This window comes from Aulostomus chinensis, chromosome 12, assembly GCF_037954235.1.
Source record: "Aulostomus chinensis isolate RoL2024-O1b breed Wild chromosome 12, RoL_Achi_v1.0, whole genome shotgun sequence".
Taxonomy (NCBI): Eukaryota; Metazoa; Chordata; class Actinopteri; order Syngnathiformes; family Aulostomidae; genus Aulostomus; species Aulostomus chinensis.
The window spans coordinates 5,803,572-5,819,976 of NC_141331.1; the positions used below are offsets into that span (position 1 = coordinate 5,803,572).

Sequence of the window (16,405 nt, forward strand, 5' to 3'; positions counted from 1 at the left end):
CTATAGGTGCATGGAATGTGTAGGCTTCCTACTCACTGTTAAAAGCTCTGCGTTCTACTTGACTCAGAGCTTTGAATGATGGTCTATGGGCTTATGGAATGCAGCATAGATGAAGGGGTAATCACTCCGCATTACAGGAGAAACCTGACTATGAATAACAGAAAGCTATTTCCTCTCAAGCCTGCGAAACAAACGTGATACAAAGCAATTCCCCAGATATTGTATCAAATGAAGGTACTGCAACGTGCACTGCAGAACATGAACCTCATAGCTTGTGCTGTCATTTGTTAAATCCCTGCTTCCTTCTACATATTCTGTATGATAAAAAAATGATAGATCTGTTGCACAGACAAATGCTATGAATATACTTTAGGCCTGTAGAGCTCCATATATGCGATGAGGTGCCACCGCTTCATCATGACTGTGTGAAAGAAATTGTAATTGAACGAAGGACACAAAATCATTCACAGCATTTCTTTTAAGAAAAGCTGTGAATTCACAGCAAATAAAATAGCATGTTTGGGTAATTCCATCTGTCAGGGGATTGTCTTACATAAATAGATATTATTGATATTACAAGGACCATTAACTTTAGAAGGAGATCTGGATCAACGTGTACAACCTGGATCCTGACGACTGTTCAAGGCCACTGGCAGGATACAAAAGCAGTATTTTTTTGTACATGTCATAGATTTTGATCACATTCCTGATTAAAAAAAAAAGATAATAATGTTCAGGCTTCTGGAAATAATTTTGATCATATTCTATGATCCAAGAGATGTATTTTTGATATAAAGCTCTCTCAACATTTTTTAGCAATATACTTTGGTGAAATTCATTTCGGGGATGTATTTTGATCAGAAAACTAAACATTTAGCTCCTGGAGGTGGCGTAGATCATATTCTGCATTCCAGAGGTCCTTCGTTTGGCGATTTTGAAGAAAAATGACGAAAAACCCTTTAAATTCTTTGTCAACAGAAGGGCTCACATTTGTAAGAGTACTGAATGAGTGACTCAAAAAGCACCTCAAAATGACAAAATAAGACATCCAATATGAGACAGTTGCAAAAATGTAGTGCAAAATAGTCATTTAGATCCGTCTCTTGACTGCACAGAGGAGCCTGCAAATTCAGGAGGCTTCTTATGGAAGAACGGTGGTTGATAGCTCATACATATCTTTTGCATGTCATTATTAAAGCTGGGCTGGTAGAGCAAACAGATAAAAGCCCCTGCAGCTCTATTCTATCATGTGTGAGATACATGCTAAAGGAGTGTGAACCCAGCAGGAACTCCACCTTACCAACCATGAACCTAAACAGAACCAAATTAACAAGAACTGAAGGCGGTGCAGCGGAAGTAAATCACATTTCTTATCCTTATGTAACAGGGCTGTAAAACGGGTCCATAACAGTTTTACCAACACCGCAGTCTGCATGAAGCAATTTACTGCCCTGTAAAATTTGGCTGACAACTGCCTTGCCTACTCAAACACTGTATGTCAACAAAGAGCGCTGGATGATCTGTGTGGGGATTTCTGCTGTCATACTTTATAGTCCCACACAACATTTGGTGAAATGGGCCGTGCTGCAGTAAAATGTGGTTTTCATGAGCTGCTTTGTTTGAGGGCACAAACACATTGGGTGGCAGCCACATTCATCATCCCATTTTGTCTCGTCATTAACTGTATTTTGCAGGAAATGACACTGTGTACTGGACAGACATGGGCCTGAATCGAATATCTCGAGCCAAACGTGATCAGACGTGGAGAGAAGACATCATCACTACTGGCATCAGCAGGGTTGAAGGCATCGCTGTCGACTGGATCGCTGGTTCGTGCTGTCGCTCCCCTGGGCCCAAGTCTATTACCCTTCACTGTCATGTTGCTTTTTACCGACTGAAAAATTCTCACTTTATGTGCCCTGCTTATAGTTATTGAATGACGTCTTTGTTTTAGTGTGGAAGGCACACAGAACGTTATCTCTACATAAAATCATTCATGAGACAAGTGAAACATGAGTTTTAGTGTGCCGTCTGTGTTATTGCGTCGCTTTCCCATAAACAATAAACTTCTGTTGTATTTACAAACAATTTTATGGGTTTATTTCAACACAGGGAACCTTTACTGGACAGACCACGGTTTCAATCTAATAGAAATCTCCCGTTTGAATGGTGCTTATCGTTCCGTGGTGATATCTGAAGGACTAGATCAGCCTAGAGGCATCGCTGTCCACCCACAGAAGGGGTAAGCAATCTATTCTTTTTTGTATTTGATATTTGTTTTCCTGATATCAACTGTTTTTGTTTTGTTTGTTTTTTTCATTTTAATGTAACTTAGCCAGGTACATACATGACAACAACATTGGTATGAGAGTGGGAGAAATAAATCTTGAAATACAGCAATAAGATATAACTGATCTTATTGCTCTCGTAGAGATCGAGTGCTGATCACAAACGGAAATAGATGTATAAACTGTACCAATTTGATATCGTCAGTGGCTCCTCTATAGTTATTGGTGTATGAAATTAAAATGATGTTATAAAGCAATATTTGAAATTCCTACACACAAAGATGTGTTCAATAAGGGTGTAACAGGACATGATTAGCTGTATCTGCTTCTGTTAAACCATGAAATGATCTGGGAGAAAATGTTTATTTTCAACTTGCTAGGCTCGCAAAACACATGGTATTTGTTTAACAATGGTGTAAATAGAACAAAAAAAAACAGCCATCATATATGAAGTGCCTGGGTAGACGAACACAGTATAAATTAAAATTGGTAACAGAACAGAACTACAGTAAACAGAGCTACAGCTGCCAGCCTGACACACACACACGCACGCACGCACGCACGCACGCACACACACACACACACACACACACACACACACACACACACACACACTCTCTCTCTCTCTAAGGTTTGCTGTCTTTATGAGCACAAGCCCCAATCCTAATCCTAAATTTAACTAAACTCAGCTCTCACCTTTAACAAGAACGCCCACCTTGTTTTGCTGCATTAAGACTGGTCTTTGGTCCCTGTGAAGCTTTCCAGGGGTCCAGTAGGCAACAACACCATCACACATGGGCACACACATGTTAATGCATACACACACACACACACACACACACACACACACACACACACACACACACACACACACACTGATAATGTACTGTTGTTTTATTTTTTATTTCAAAAACAAACAGCAATAATATGAAGCAAATACACAGACTCTTCAATGATTCAACAGTTTTTGTTTTATTAAAAATTTTCTGTCCAATGAACAATAAATGAAACAGCTTGTGATTCAGTGGTCATTTGAAGCCTCGTCTGAAAAGTCTCCACAGCCAATTTCTCTTCTTCTTCTTCTTTGTCTCATTTTTCTGGTTGATCCTTTCAATTGAGGACCCCGGATCGTTGCTCTCGGTGACTATGATGTGCTCCGGCTCTGCCCTCATTTCCAGGTATTGATGGGCTGTTCTTGCTGTGCCCAGCTCTTCCTGAGCTTCATCTTCCAACATCTGGTGTTCTTGTAGTTCCATGATTCCTGACCTGGCCTCATCCACAGCCGGGTCTCTCTGTTGGAGCTCAGTCTGCAGCTGCCTGACATTGGTCCTGGCCTCATCCAAAGCCAGGTCATTGCATTCCAGCTCATTCTGTAGCTGCAACATATTGGTCCAGAGCTCACCCACAGCCTGGTCCATTCGATGCAGCTTGGTCCGAGCCTCCACAAGAACAGTCTGCAGGTGGCCCTCCAGGTGCTTGACCTTTGTCCTGGCCTCATCCACAGCCAGGTCCTTCAGTTCCAGCTCAGTCTGCAGCTGCCAGATCTTGGTCCTGGCCTCATCCAAAGCCAGGTCACTGCATTCCAGCTTAGTCTGCAGCTGCTTGATATAGGTCCCAGCCTCAGCCACAACCAGGTCATTGCATTCCAGCTCAGTCTGCAGCTGCTTGATATTGGTCCTGGCCTCATCCAAATCCAGGTCCTCGCATTCCAGCTCAGTCTGCAGCTGACTGGTATTGGTCCTGGCCTCATCCAAAGCCAGGTCCTTACATTCCAGCTCAGTCTGCAGCTGCCAGATATTGGTCGTGGCCTCATCCAATTCCAGGTCATTGCATTCCAGCTCAGTCTGCAGCTGCCAGATCTTGGTCCTGGCCTCATCCAAAGCCAGGTCATTGCATTCCAGCTCAGTCTGCAGCTGCTTAATATTGGTCCTGGCCTCATCTAAAGCCAGGTCCTCGCATTCCAGCTCAGTCTGCAGCTGACTGGCATTGGTCATGGCCTCATCCAAAGCCAGGTCCTTGCAATCCAGCTCAATCTGCATCTGCTTGATATTGCTCCTGGCCTCATCCAAAGCCAGGTCCTCGCATTCTAGCTCAGTGTCCAGCTGCCAGATATTGGTCCTGGCCTCATCCAAAGCCAGGCCATTGCATTCCAGCTCAGTCTCCAGCTGCCAGATCTTGGTCCTGGCCTCATCCAAAGCCAGGTTATTGCATTGCAGCTCAGTCTGCAGCTGCCTGATATTGGTCCTGGCCTCATCCAAAGCCAGGTCCTTCATTTCCAGCTCAGTCTGCAGCTGCCTGGTATTGGTCCTGGCCTCATCCAGAGCCAGGTCCTCGCATTCCAGCTCAGTCTGCAGCTGCCAGATATTGGTCCTGGCCTCATCCAGAGCCAAGTCCTTCAGTTCCAGCTCAGTCTGCAGCTGCCTGATCTTGGTCCTGGCCTCAGCCACAGCCAGGTCTTTGCATTCCAGCTCAGTCTGCATCTGCTTGATATTTGGCGTGTCCTCATCCAAAGCCAGGTCATTGCATTCCAGCTCAGTCTCCAGCTGCCAGATCTTGGTCCTGGCCTCATCCAAGGCCAGGTCATTGCATTCCAGCTCAGTCTGCAGCTGCCTGGTATTGGTCCTGGCCTCATCCAAAACAAAGTTCTCGCATTCCAGCTCAGTCTCCAGCTGCCAGATATTGGTCCTGGCCTCATCCAAAGCCAAGTCCTTCATTTCCAGCTCAGTCTGCAGCTGCCTGGTATTGGTCCTGGCCTCATCCAAAGCCAGGTCCTCACATTCCAGCTCAGTCTGCAGCTGCCAGATATTGGTCCTGGCCTCATCCAAAGCCAAATCCTTCATTTCCAGCTCAGTCTGCAGCTGCCTGGTATTGGTCCTGGCCTCATCCAAGGCCAGGTCCTTCAGTTCCATCTCAGTCTGCAGCTCACTGGTATTGGTCCTGAGCTCACCCACAGCCTGGTCTATTTGTTGCAGCTTGGTCCAAGTCTCCTCAAGCACAGTCTGCATGTGGCCCTCCAGGTGCTTGACTTTTGTCCTGTCCCCATCCACAGCCAGGTCTCTCTGTTGGAGGTCTTCCTCCAGGTAGGGCACCATCATTTCCTCCTTTTTCCGGATAACCTCATCAGACGTCAGTTTGAGTTGTAGAGATAGTTTTTTTCCCTCCTGGTTCAAGACTTTAGCTCTCAGCTCCTGCATTTCTTCCTGAAGCTTCTGAAATGCCATCTTGAGGGATATCAGCTCCTGGTTTTCTGCAACCATCTCCATCTGTATCAAGCGTCTTATCGACTTGGTCAGGTCACAATTTGTCTTTCAAACTCTCTCTCTCTCAGGTTGTTGTCTGTCACTGGATGTACAAGTGTGAGAACATTGAAACCAAAAGGATTCTCATATGTACTGATGTCCTCTCTGACATCATTATTTTCTGAAATAAATTCCAAACTCATAAGCTGACAAACCCTGTCTGACTTATGTCTTTGATCTCCGAGATCTCTTTCATGTCGTCATTGGCATCATCTCTCTGCCTGCATCACCAACATCCAAATTCCGACCTTGTTCTCTGGCCGACTCTGTAGTCGTCTCAAGATGCTGTCCAATCACAGTGTGACCCACAGACAGTCAAGCCCAGCTGGTGCTGCATCAGACTCACCTGCATGCACACAGGCTCCTCCTGTCCCTGCAGCTGATAAATAAATGTTTGGGATTTATTTACCTTGTGTATATATATTTTAATGAAATTGTTTTAAACACACGCGCGTGCACGTGCGCACACACACACACGCACGCACGCACACACACACACTCCCTCCTGGTGTTGCAATCATTGTTTTGGTTAGTCATCTTCAAGCTTTAATTGTCATAGAAGAGAAGAGTGTTCATGTTGTTCTAAACATGACTGTTTTCAGGAGCCAGCCAGTGATTCTTTGAAGCTTTCTGTGTAAATGTTTACTGAACTGTGATGTCACAGTCCATTTGAATGACATAATCAAGTGGAGACTCGCCTTACATTTCTACCAGAAACACATTAGCTGGATAAGAAAATGATCCAATTCTTTCTGTTCCTGCCTGGAAACCTCCTTCATATCAGGATGCATCACTAGTGTAGAGATGATTTTGTCAGACTGTGAAACTCAAGCTAGTAAAGGCCAGTATGCAGTTGTCTGAATAAGGGTTGACAAAGGTTGAGGAACACCTCTCAATACAACCCTGCATAGTTGACCAGCACTCATTATAGCCTCTAGAATGACTCTTAAAATCAATCAGCACCTCTCCCAAACACACTGAACAAAAACCGCACAGTATAACCCTCATGAAGGGGGAATTTATCGCTGGGCTGTTGTGTTTTCATGATACTGTGTTACAATTATGTGCTCCTTTTTCTTGACCCTCTCCTGACCTTTGAGATTTTTACCCCCAGTAACCCAGCCCTTTCCATCACCTCCACTCCTATTCTCCCCTGATCCCCCTTGACCTTCTTGCCCCACTCCTTAAAAACACCCTGTACAATAGCCAGCAATGTTAATGGGATGAAAAGGTGTGTGAGGAATGTTGGGTGGAAAAAGCTGCGGCACGTTTCCACACAACACTCCTGTTGTTATTCATGAGAAACCTCCAAAAGCAGCACACAAGCATAAACATTCAACATGAACACAGATTATTTATAGTCATAAATTCACGATTCGCCACAATGTTTCCAATATAAGAAATTTTGAATGTTGATATGCTTCTAACATTCAAGCACATGAAACCGAAGAATGGAATGAACTAAACTAATTAGGACTGTCCATCATTGCTTTCATTGACTTTTATGGTAGAAGAGGTACACAGTAGATGTCAGCAGCAAGGAGTTACAAACAGCCATCAGGCTTTGCATCCCCTCTGTAAGACTAAATTGAGGGCTTAAAAAAGTTCTGCACTGATGGAGAACAACATTTAATGAAAGAGGCCCAATTTTTGTTCCCACTAGTCAAGTCAATTATAAGTCAGTGTCATTTATACAGCACCAAGTCACAATAAAAGTTATCTCATGAAACTTAAGAAGTAGAGCAGGTCTAGAACCACACTTGTTCAATTAATTACAATTCCCCATGAGTAAGCACATCTGTGACAGCGGCGACAAAAAACTTCCTTTTAACGGGCAGAAACGTCAAACGAATGACATTGCAAATCAATTACACATACTCCATTTAGCAAGAAATATTTTTTTGGTCATTAGCGTGATAGATTTCCTTTGCCAGCTTGTCCCAGTAACTTCTTCTGCTGGTGCTGGGAAGGTAGCATACAGCTGCCTGCTGCTGCTCGCAATTCTGCCGTCTTTTTCCCATTCAGTTCCTATTAACCCTCTGGTCATCTGAGTCAAGGGCTTTACATGTCAGTGCTTCCAGCTGGAAAAGTGTTGTTTTTGAATGGTATTATCTCAGAAATTGTTTGAACTAATATTTCCATGTCTGCTACGTTGTGTAGGTATCTATTCTGGACCGAGTGGGGCCAGAACCCCTGTATCGGCCGCTCCCGCCTGGATGGTTCCGACCAAGTCACCTTGGTCAACTCAGGCATTATGTGGCCAAATGGAATTTCCATCGACTACGAGGTGCAGTTCATTTTGTCCTCCAGCTCATTTCCTTATTCACACTGTACCTCCCCACCTCCCCCTTTGTGGAACAGATATGACTGCAGCTTTCCGTGTGTAATATGCATTTCAAAATTACCTTCCAGGAAAATACATTATACTGGTGTGACGCTCGCACAGATAAGATCGAGAGGATCAACCTTGAGACAGGAGAGAGCCGGGAGATTATACTGTCAGTGGCCAATGTAGACCTGTTCTCAGTGGCTGTGTTTGGGCCTTACATCTACTGGTCTGACAGGTAATTTGTTATTTTCTCAAACAAACCCACATACACAGGCCAGGAAACGGTGTGATGCTAACCTGACTTTAACCCTTCCTGTCAACGGTTTCATGTGAGGTCTTGGATACATGCTGATTTTGAGTCTTTTCACAAGCTACTTCATGCAAATAAATGATGCAATCCACCAGTGAGGAGACATATCAGTCTGTTGTAAGTTTTGGAAACTCCTGAAACACTCCAACTGTGTTGCATAGTGGAGTGCCTTACGTCCGTGACTAGCAGAGGAACACAAACCTGACAGCCATGTTTAAATGGTGCCTGTCATAAACGTACTCACGGGATTAACATTACTTAGGGAAAGCTGATATGACCTGCCAATGTCAAAATATGTGAGCCACAGAAAAGTGAAAGGCTGCGAGCAGAATGGTTTGTACACTGCTACTCCTGCCGATGACAGAGCGAGAGAGTTGGAGTCGGATTTAGTGAATCCATGCATTTCGTCAACCAAGACGTCAAAGTCGAGAGCCACTTGCACCACTGAGTCTAAATAATTTGCCACTTTCACACTCAAATTTGTCTTCCAAAACATGTTTGTACTGCAGACTGTTGCTGAAGAGAGCAACAGTTCAACACTCGCAGGTGGACAAACACAGTGATTGTAATCAGCTTTAGTTAAGCAACGGCTGAGCCTTTATCTCATGACCCAATCTGACCTCACACTGGTCCTCGTGGTCAGCTCTGGAAATTACTGCTAACCACAGAACATATAGACCCCCGACCACGCTGTGCTTCCTTTGCTGTAACCCATAAATTTATCATGTGATCAGTTAGTACAAATGACTACTCGACATTAGGTAACTGTTAACTAAGCTTTAACCAACCCTTATTATACGTCAATATGGCCTCTTTGTAAAGTTTGATCTATTTTGATATGGTGTCCATACTTGAGAATTGCAGTCTTGTGTTTTCTGTTGTCACTGTCAAATCGAATTATCTGTGTAAATAAGTGCATCTGGCATCAGTGAACACCATTTTGAGATTATGTTCCTTTCTTCTCCGAAACTAAAAACACTGCCCCCCCCCCCCTCCTCTGGTGTGCCTCAGGGCCTACTCGAATGGATCAATCCGACGTGGCTTGAAGACTGACACCAGTGAGGCCGTGACCATGAGGAGTGGCCTGGGGGTCAATTTGAAGGATGTGACAGTCTTCAATCGAGGCAGAGAGAAAGGTCGAGGATTCAGCTTTGCAGTTTTATTTATTCACAACTGTTTCGCTGACAGTTCGATTGAAAGGGTTTGATAATATCCTTGTTTTTACTCTGCCTCTGATATTTTCCTCTGTAATTTAAAGTCAATCGAACATGACTGCGAGGTAACAAACTGCAGCAAACTAATGACTTGAGTGTGTCATACCACAGGTACCAACCCCTGCGCCCGTGGCAACGGAGGCTGCCTGCAGCTGTGCTTCCACCTGGGCAGTGGTCGCCGGACCTGCTCCTGTGCTCATGGTCGCTTAGCAGAAGATGGCTTTGCCTGCGAGCGCTACGAAGGGTACCTCCTCTACTCGGAGAGAACGACGCTGAAAAGCATCCATCTTTCAGATGAGAATGACCTCAACTCACCTGTCCAGCCTTTTGAAAATCCTGCTCTTTTCAAGAATGTAATAGCTCTGGCCTTTGACTACAGTCAGAAGACAGCAGGGGCCAACCGCATCTTCTTCAGTGACGTCCACTTTGGAAATATCCAGGTGATTAATGACGACTGGACAGGAAGATCCATTATTGCAGAAAGTAAGTGTGTCTCATTTGCTCAGTGTCCACATTTTTAGGTTGTTTTTGATGTAACTCATAACAAGCCTGCCAGGTTTTGCACACACAAACATGCCTCCAGCCCTTGTAAGGAGCTTCACATTTATTGCTCTGGAATGCCGTTGAATAAGTTAACCTGCTGTTGTTGATTGGCCGAGTCAAGGGTTGCTTATTGCATTTTTTGTGATTTTTTTTTTTTTAAGTTGTATTCAACATTTTATTTTGCTAATTAAATGGTCTGACTTCCAGAATTCATCTCTGTAAATAAGTAATTTGCAGAGCACAATTCAAAGCGTGCACAAATAGGAACTGGCATTTGGATTTGGGCCATATTATGCCTGTTCTTGTTGCAATAATTTTCAACAAGTCTCTCACAAAACAGGCTCAGACTAAATGCTAATTAAGCAGCCTTTAGTGGCTGCTGTCTTGTCGATTGGTGCTAAAAAGCAACATAAATTCATAAATCATCCCCACCTGTTTGTTCATTTGGAGGCTGCAGGCGGAGGCATCCTTCATCCGACGCCATCTGACTCTTTTCAAATGGTGTCGGACAGCTGTTCAGTCCGTCTCTCCAACTTATTGCTTCGATCTCCAGTTGATTTATTTTGTCTCACTGAGGAAGAGTGACCTACAGGCTGCGATGTTTCATTAAAATTAGATTTTCACATGAAGACTGAATGTCAAAGGATTTATGTACTCAAAGACAGTAAATTGTTCACTGTAGCTGCCTCGGCTTGCTGGTCCGGTTTCAAACAGAAATAATAAAATATGATAAAGTTATTTTGTATTTTCTTCGCTGAAATGGAGTTGTGGGGGAATGTGTTACGAGTCCAGTTTTAGTCGGACTAGCACAATAAAGCATTTTCTAACAATTTATAACACAGTGGTTGCAAATGTATACAATATCATCAATAAAAAAATACATCTTTATAGCAGTATAGAAACAATCTGATAGAATCCTTTTGATTGATACAATTTTTTTCCTCAAGCCGTCTAAATCATTTAGGTGTTGTTAAACGATTAAAAACATATATTTACTGAACAGAGGGGAAAAGGCTGGTCATCTTTTTGGTTTTTATTTCATGTTTCTATCTGCTACAGAAGCTTAGAAGGACAGCTTTTATTGAACCTTTCTGTTATGTTTGTTTGTTTTTGTTTATTTTTTTTGAAAATCCAAGTGTTTTTGGGTCTAAATGGGTTACATCTTTATTTCTGCTTAGTTGCAAGAAGAAATCCTGGTATATTCACAATGTCCAGTAACAAGACGGGGCGGGGGGGTGGGGATTTATAATGGCGTGAACATCTTTTTAGGAATCTCATTTGCAGCTAAATGAGATACAGTAAATGAGAATCTGTAGACAATACATCATATGGGACAACCTTGTTAAGAATGTAGTATCACTGACTAACATTTCCGCTTCATCTGCTTGTTTTCTTTGCAATTACTTCCCCGAAAAGACAGTATAATACTTAATAACACTGGTGTGATTCTGATGATTGAAAGCTTTTTGCTCCCTGGCTGTCACAGATTGAGTGATGGGAACGATCCGTCGCTAAATCCCGGCCAGTCTTGTCTTGATGAGCATGACTGGAGTCAGATGAACAGCTAAAGCCTCTGTTCTGCTCAGCTACGGTCCTCTACCAATCTGTTGACTTTCCACTGGGAGCAAAGCTCAGCACCTTCACGAGCCCCCAACCTACCCTTCCACACTAGGAAACTGCCAGAGTGTAACTGAGCCCCCCCCCAGCCCCCATCCGTACCCCCACAGCCATCTTCTCCTCTCTAGTCAGTGCAGTTGTTATCGGCCCATCTAATGGCTGGAGCTCGCCGCTTATTTATTATCTTCTGCAGATGAACAAGTGTTAGCACCGTCTGTGGGGATTTGTTCTTAAGCACTTACAATTCAAAGTGCTGCAAAGACATCGTTTGACTGCCATTTAAATGACACGCGGGTGTTGCTCATTTAACCGGTGCGAGGGTTCGGAGCAGAAGATCTCATCTTTGGCCAGATGGTTTCTGCCAGACATTCCTGAGCTCAATTTGACAACAATGAGCTTTTGACCATTTTCACACACTTCATGGATTCACCTCCTGAGAAATAGCCTCCTTCCCGTCTCTGACCAATTTCCTCTGCATAGGAGTGTGTGCCTGTTTGCTTGTTTGTTAGTATCTCAAAAACTAATGATTGCTATTTAATTAAATGGGTAATATTACAATTTACAAGTAATTACCTTTTGAAAGTGACCTGGATCTATTTGTGGATCGTGGATCCTGGGTCCTGGAGCCACAGCCATCAGCAGGCTGTAACGGTGGTTTTGTGGACAGGTTTCTTGAAATCATGTTGATCATATTCCCGATGGTGAAGGTCTATTTTCACGTGTTGGCCGATTCTGCTGAAATATTTAGGAACATCTGATCAAAGAAGGCCTTGTAATTTAATTGAAAGATAAGGGTTAAGCTCCAGGAGATGGTGTGGTATTATGATGGTTTTATATTTGTGTTCTGTGTCCATCAACCCTACTGTATAGTGATATTTGCCAAGTTGATAGTAGTGATATTTGCTCTCTTGATGCTACTTTAGTTTTTTTTTTTTTAAATAACCGCATTGGTTTTCATTTGTCTGAAATTGTCCACTCTAGGACCCAAACAGAAACATGACTTGTGAATATTTTATCATTTAGACGGGTATGAGCACAGCAAAGGAAGTGGACAGGATAGTTTGTCTTCGATTGGTTTATTCCGTCCTGAGGGGGGGGCGTTGTTTTGAGAATCAGGTCAGAATTTCAAACGAAGGAGACTTCCTCTCTGATGAGACTATTGTTAGCAGCAGAACTTTCCTTTTTTTGCTCGACCATCATGTGACCCTACGCTAAAAGCAAGTGCCTCCTCTTCTCATCTGCCTGCATCCCGTCATTGAGGAAAGGTGAAGATGTTAATCATGCGTATTTCCCTAATTAAACTCCATGTCCCCCATTAATTATTCCCCTGCCCCGCCAACAGTTTGTGGGGAACTCCAAGCTGCCAGATGGCTTTTATTGCAACTATTAATTAGTGATGGGCTGACTCAGATAGAGTCTTCAGTGTTTTAGAGGATGGTATATGACTTTTTAGATAAAGGGAAACTATCTCAACTTGGCCTCGTTTTCACGACATTCACATGTGGAATTATGCATGCAGAAAGAAAGAGTTAAAGATTATGGACACACCATTAACAATCACACAGATGTTGTGTCAGTCCAAGGGTGTAAAATGGTTGTATGCTTTTGTCCACAGGAGGTGCTGTTCTTGTTTAAGTGACGTCCACAACAAGTCAGACCGTCCACATTAAAGGTCCCATAAAATGAGAAACACTTTCCCCCCTTTTAATCCTGTGTTCCTTTATTCACTCTTTATTTATCGTTAATACGTCTATAAATCATGACTGACTGATCTGCCTACATCTGCGAAAGAAGTGGCTGTGAATAGTGGATCGCTTGTTTTGAGCGTGACGCAACCCTGACAACTGGATGTGGGAGGTGTTGAGGATTAATACACCTTTTTTTATAGGAAATGTTATGCATCTCTATTCTGATGAAGTACATGTTAGACCTTTTTGGTTTTCTAGTCCTGTATGTTAGCATTTTTTTACCTCCACATGGTAAATACAGCTAATTCTGATTGTGAGGTTAAATAGTCAAAGATATTGATCAGACTTAGTTGGACTTTTTTCTTCCCTTCTTGCTGAGTGTCAATAGTCTCTTCTGCGACAGGATTCAAAGCTATTTTTTCATTTTAAATTTTGGCCTTTCTTCCCATCAAACATAATAGATCCAACCCCTCAGTCATACATTTCCATAAATACTCAGTGATCCACTGGGGATCATATTCATGGACAAGTCCATAACAATAAAGTTGTATTATTGCGGTTCTGACAGGGAGTCCCTTGTGCCACATTGAAATAGCAAAGGGGTCAAGTTCAGTGTGTATTTTATCAAAAATGCCAAAACATCAGCAGTAAACACTGGGAAATGAAAATGTCCATCTTCTCTCTTCCGTTCTCATTTTCTCTACGTGGAGATTCCCTCCCTGTCAATCCCGTTCCTGCAACAAGCTGAAGGCTGCAGAGCTCTTTTCATATTCTGTGTTTAGGAAATTGATTCCCAGTGAAAACATATGCAATTGCTCAGTTGTTATTACATCATGAAATAGCTGGCTGTCCAGCAGGAGGCATGAAGCTCCATCCCTGAATCACCGAGGAGACCAATGTGGAGTCTGCCATCTGTTTCAAGCAAAGTCAATGATTTGGACGAAAATCCACGACAGGCAACTTTGCAATTTGTTGTCCCCAGATGAATTTAGCAGATAACTAAACAATGTAACTATGGAGGGTCATTAATCAAAGGCAACATAAACACGTTTTATATTTAGTCCCATATATTTTTCCTTTATAAAAGCTGCAACACATTTTTTAATGATTCTGGTCCATGTGTGAGCTCAGTTGAAAATACTAAACGGAGATTCATGCAGTCGGTGATTTTTGATCGGATAATGAAACTAATACATCAAATGAAGGTAGGCAAACCATTAGGATTGGATAACTTAAATGGAAACCAATTGAAGATGAGTAATGAGTTTATCGTGGCCATGTTCATCTAAGACCTGTAATTCATATAAATGAGACAATGATATCCCAGATATTTGACACAAATATTACATGCTCCAATGAAATAAATCATCACCTCTGTCAAACAGATCCAATAAAGACTCATTATGCTGATTATTCGCTGCTGGAGGAATAGCTCTGGCTAGCGTCCAAATGACCAAAATAACCAAACTCCCTTTGTGTGTTTGGTAGATGTGGGTTCGGTAGAGGGCCTGGCCTACCACCGAGCCTGGGACACCCTTTACTGGACCAGCTCCACCACCTCCACCATCACCAGACAGACTGTTGACCAGGACCGAGTGGGTTCTCTGAGCCGGGAGGCTGTGGTTACTCTTTCTGAGGAAGACCACCCGCATGCTCTGGCCCTGGATGAGTGTCAGAAGTGAGTGGCTCTGCTCAGGGTCCCCCTGACATCAACCTGCATGTTTTATCTGCTTATTTACTCTGTGTGTAATGTGTAGTGCCTTCACCAGCATGCATGGCACCCCTCATATGTGCACTAAGTTGTCAGTATGTCGTTACTGCTCCATCTGCATTGGCACACAACTTTCCATTCAGCCAATCAGGTCACTTCTGTTTAAATACAACTTGTATCCAACAGTAGCAGCAAATCAGAGCTGCTTTATCTGTGTAACAGTGCATGGTTTACTTATATATTGCATCTTTGAGTAACAAGAAAAATGCTCTGTAACTCAAATGTTTTAATATTATTAACATTACAGCCATAAACTGGTGCTCACATTGACATTGCAAAAAATATTATCCTATTTTTACTTGCATGCTATGTGCAGTATGTCCCTTTCCTTATTGCACTGTTAGTGTGAACAGATCTTAAATGTAGATGTGAATCTGGGAAAGAATACATTCAAGAAGTACATGTCCTGATTTGTGTCTTTGGCTGGAGCAGCAAACATTATACATGTGAACGCTTGATCTGACAGTTTATGTGCCAGTTCAAGAAAAGTTGATTTCTATTACTCAGAAAGAAAAGCAGGTTAGTATTCCAGTTACGTCTGGGCTGGATTTAACATTTTCACAATAGAAGTTACAATGAGCAGACTGAAAAGAGATATTAATGTCTTGACCTCCGACTATATCCTGAGTTAGTAATTTGGCACCATACCATTCCACTATAGCCACACTATCGCATAATTAGAATTCAACCTCGAGTGATTAATTAGCTGGCCCTGGTTGTGACTCTTGACCGTAACCCTTATTAAGTACTGGAGTGGACTTCCTTCTCTGTCTTTATTCAGTGAGATGAAGACTGAACAGCTGAAAATAAAACTTTCTGCAGGCCTTTTTTTTTTGTGGTTTATGCATGCTGTCGATGAGCACTGCCCACCTTGTAAAAACAGAGATATTAAACTTTCATTTATTTCCTCTGCTGCTGTTATTTGTGTTTTTCGTATTCTTAGATATGGCCACTCTGTAGAATATGAATAAATGAACTTAATCTCCATCTATGATGCTGATCCTTTTTATCTTGTCAAAACTGAGCAACAGGGATGAATTCCTTCAGGATAAAAAGAGAAGCAGATGACAGGACAGAGAGGTCTTGGCAGCCATAAGAATAATCTTGATATCTGACTGATGCCACTGCATGAAGCTCCAGCAATTTCATTCTGAAAAGAAAAACAAAGTCCTCCAATCCATTATAGCTTGTTTTCTAAGCATGGCGGAGTTCCTTGGGTGAGATGTTGCTCACCCCTCCCCACTTGTTGATTCGTTCTCAGACAACAATTGCTCTGTTTTTTTTCCTGAGGTTATTTGAGGTTGCAGAAACACTGTGGCGAACGACTGCGGTGCTTCTTTGGGGAA

The 16,405-nt window shown here is 42.7% G+C and overlaps 1 protein-coding gene across 1 annotated transcript in view; it reads left to right on the plus strand.

Annotated features, from left to right (window-relative positions):
- Positions 1-16,405, plus strand: part of lrp1bb (low density lipoprotein receptor-related protein 1Bb) — a 293,597-nt gene that overhangs the window by 197,974 nt on the left and 79,218 nt on the right. Inside the window, 7 exon segments of the mRNA XM_086219771.1 lie at positions 1,695-1,829; positions 2,113-2,242; positions 7,748-7,874; positions 8,000-8,151; positions 9,238-9,362; positions 9,552-9,923; positions 14,777-14,966. Coding sequence (XP_086075897.1) covers positions 1,695-1,829; positions 2,113-2,242; positions 7,748-7,874; positions 8,000-8,151; positions 9,238-9,362; positions 9,552-9,923; positions 14,777-14,966 — 1,231 coding nt within the window.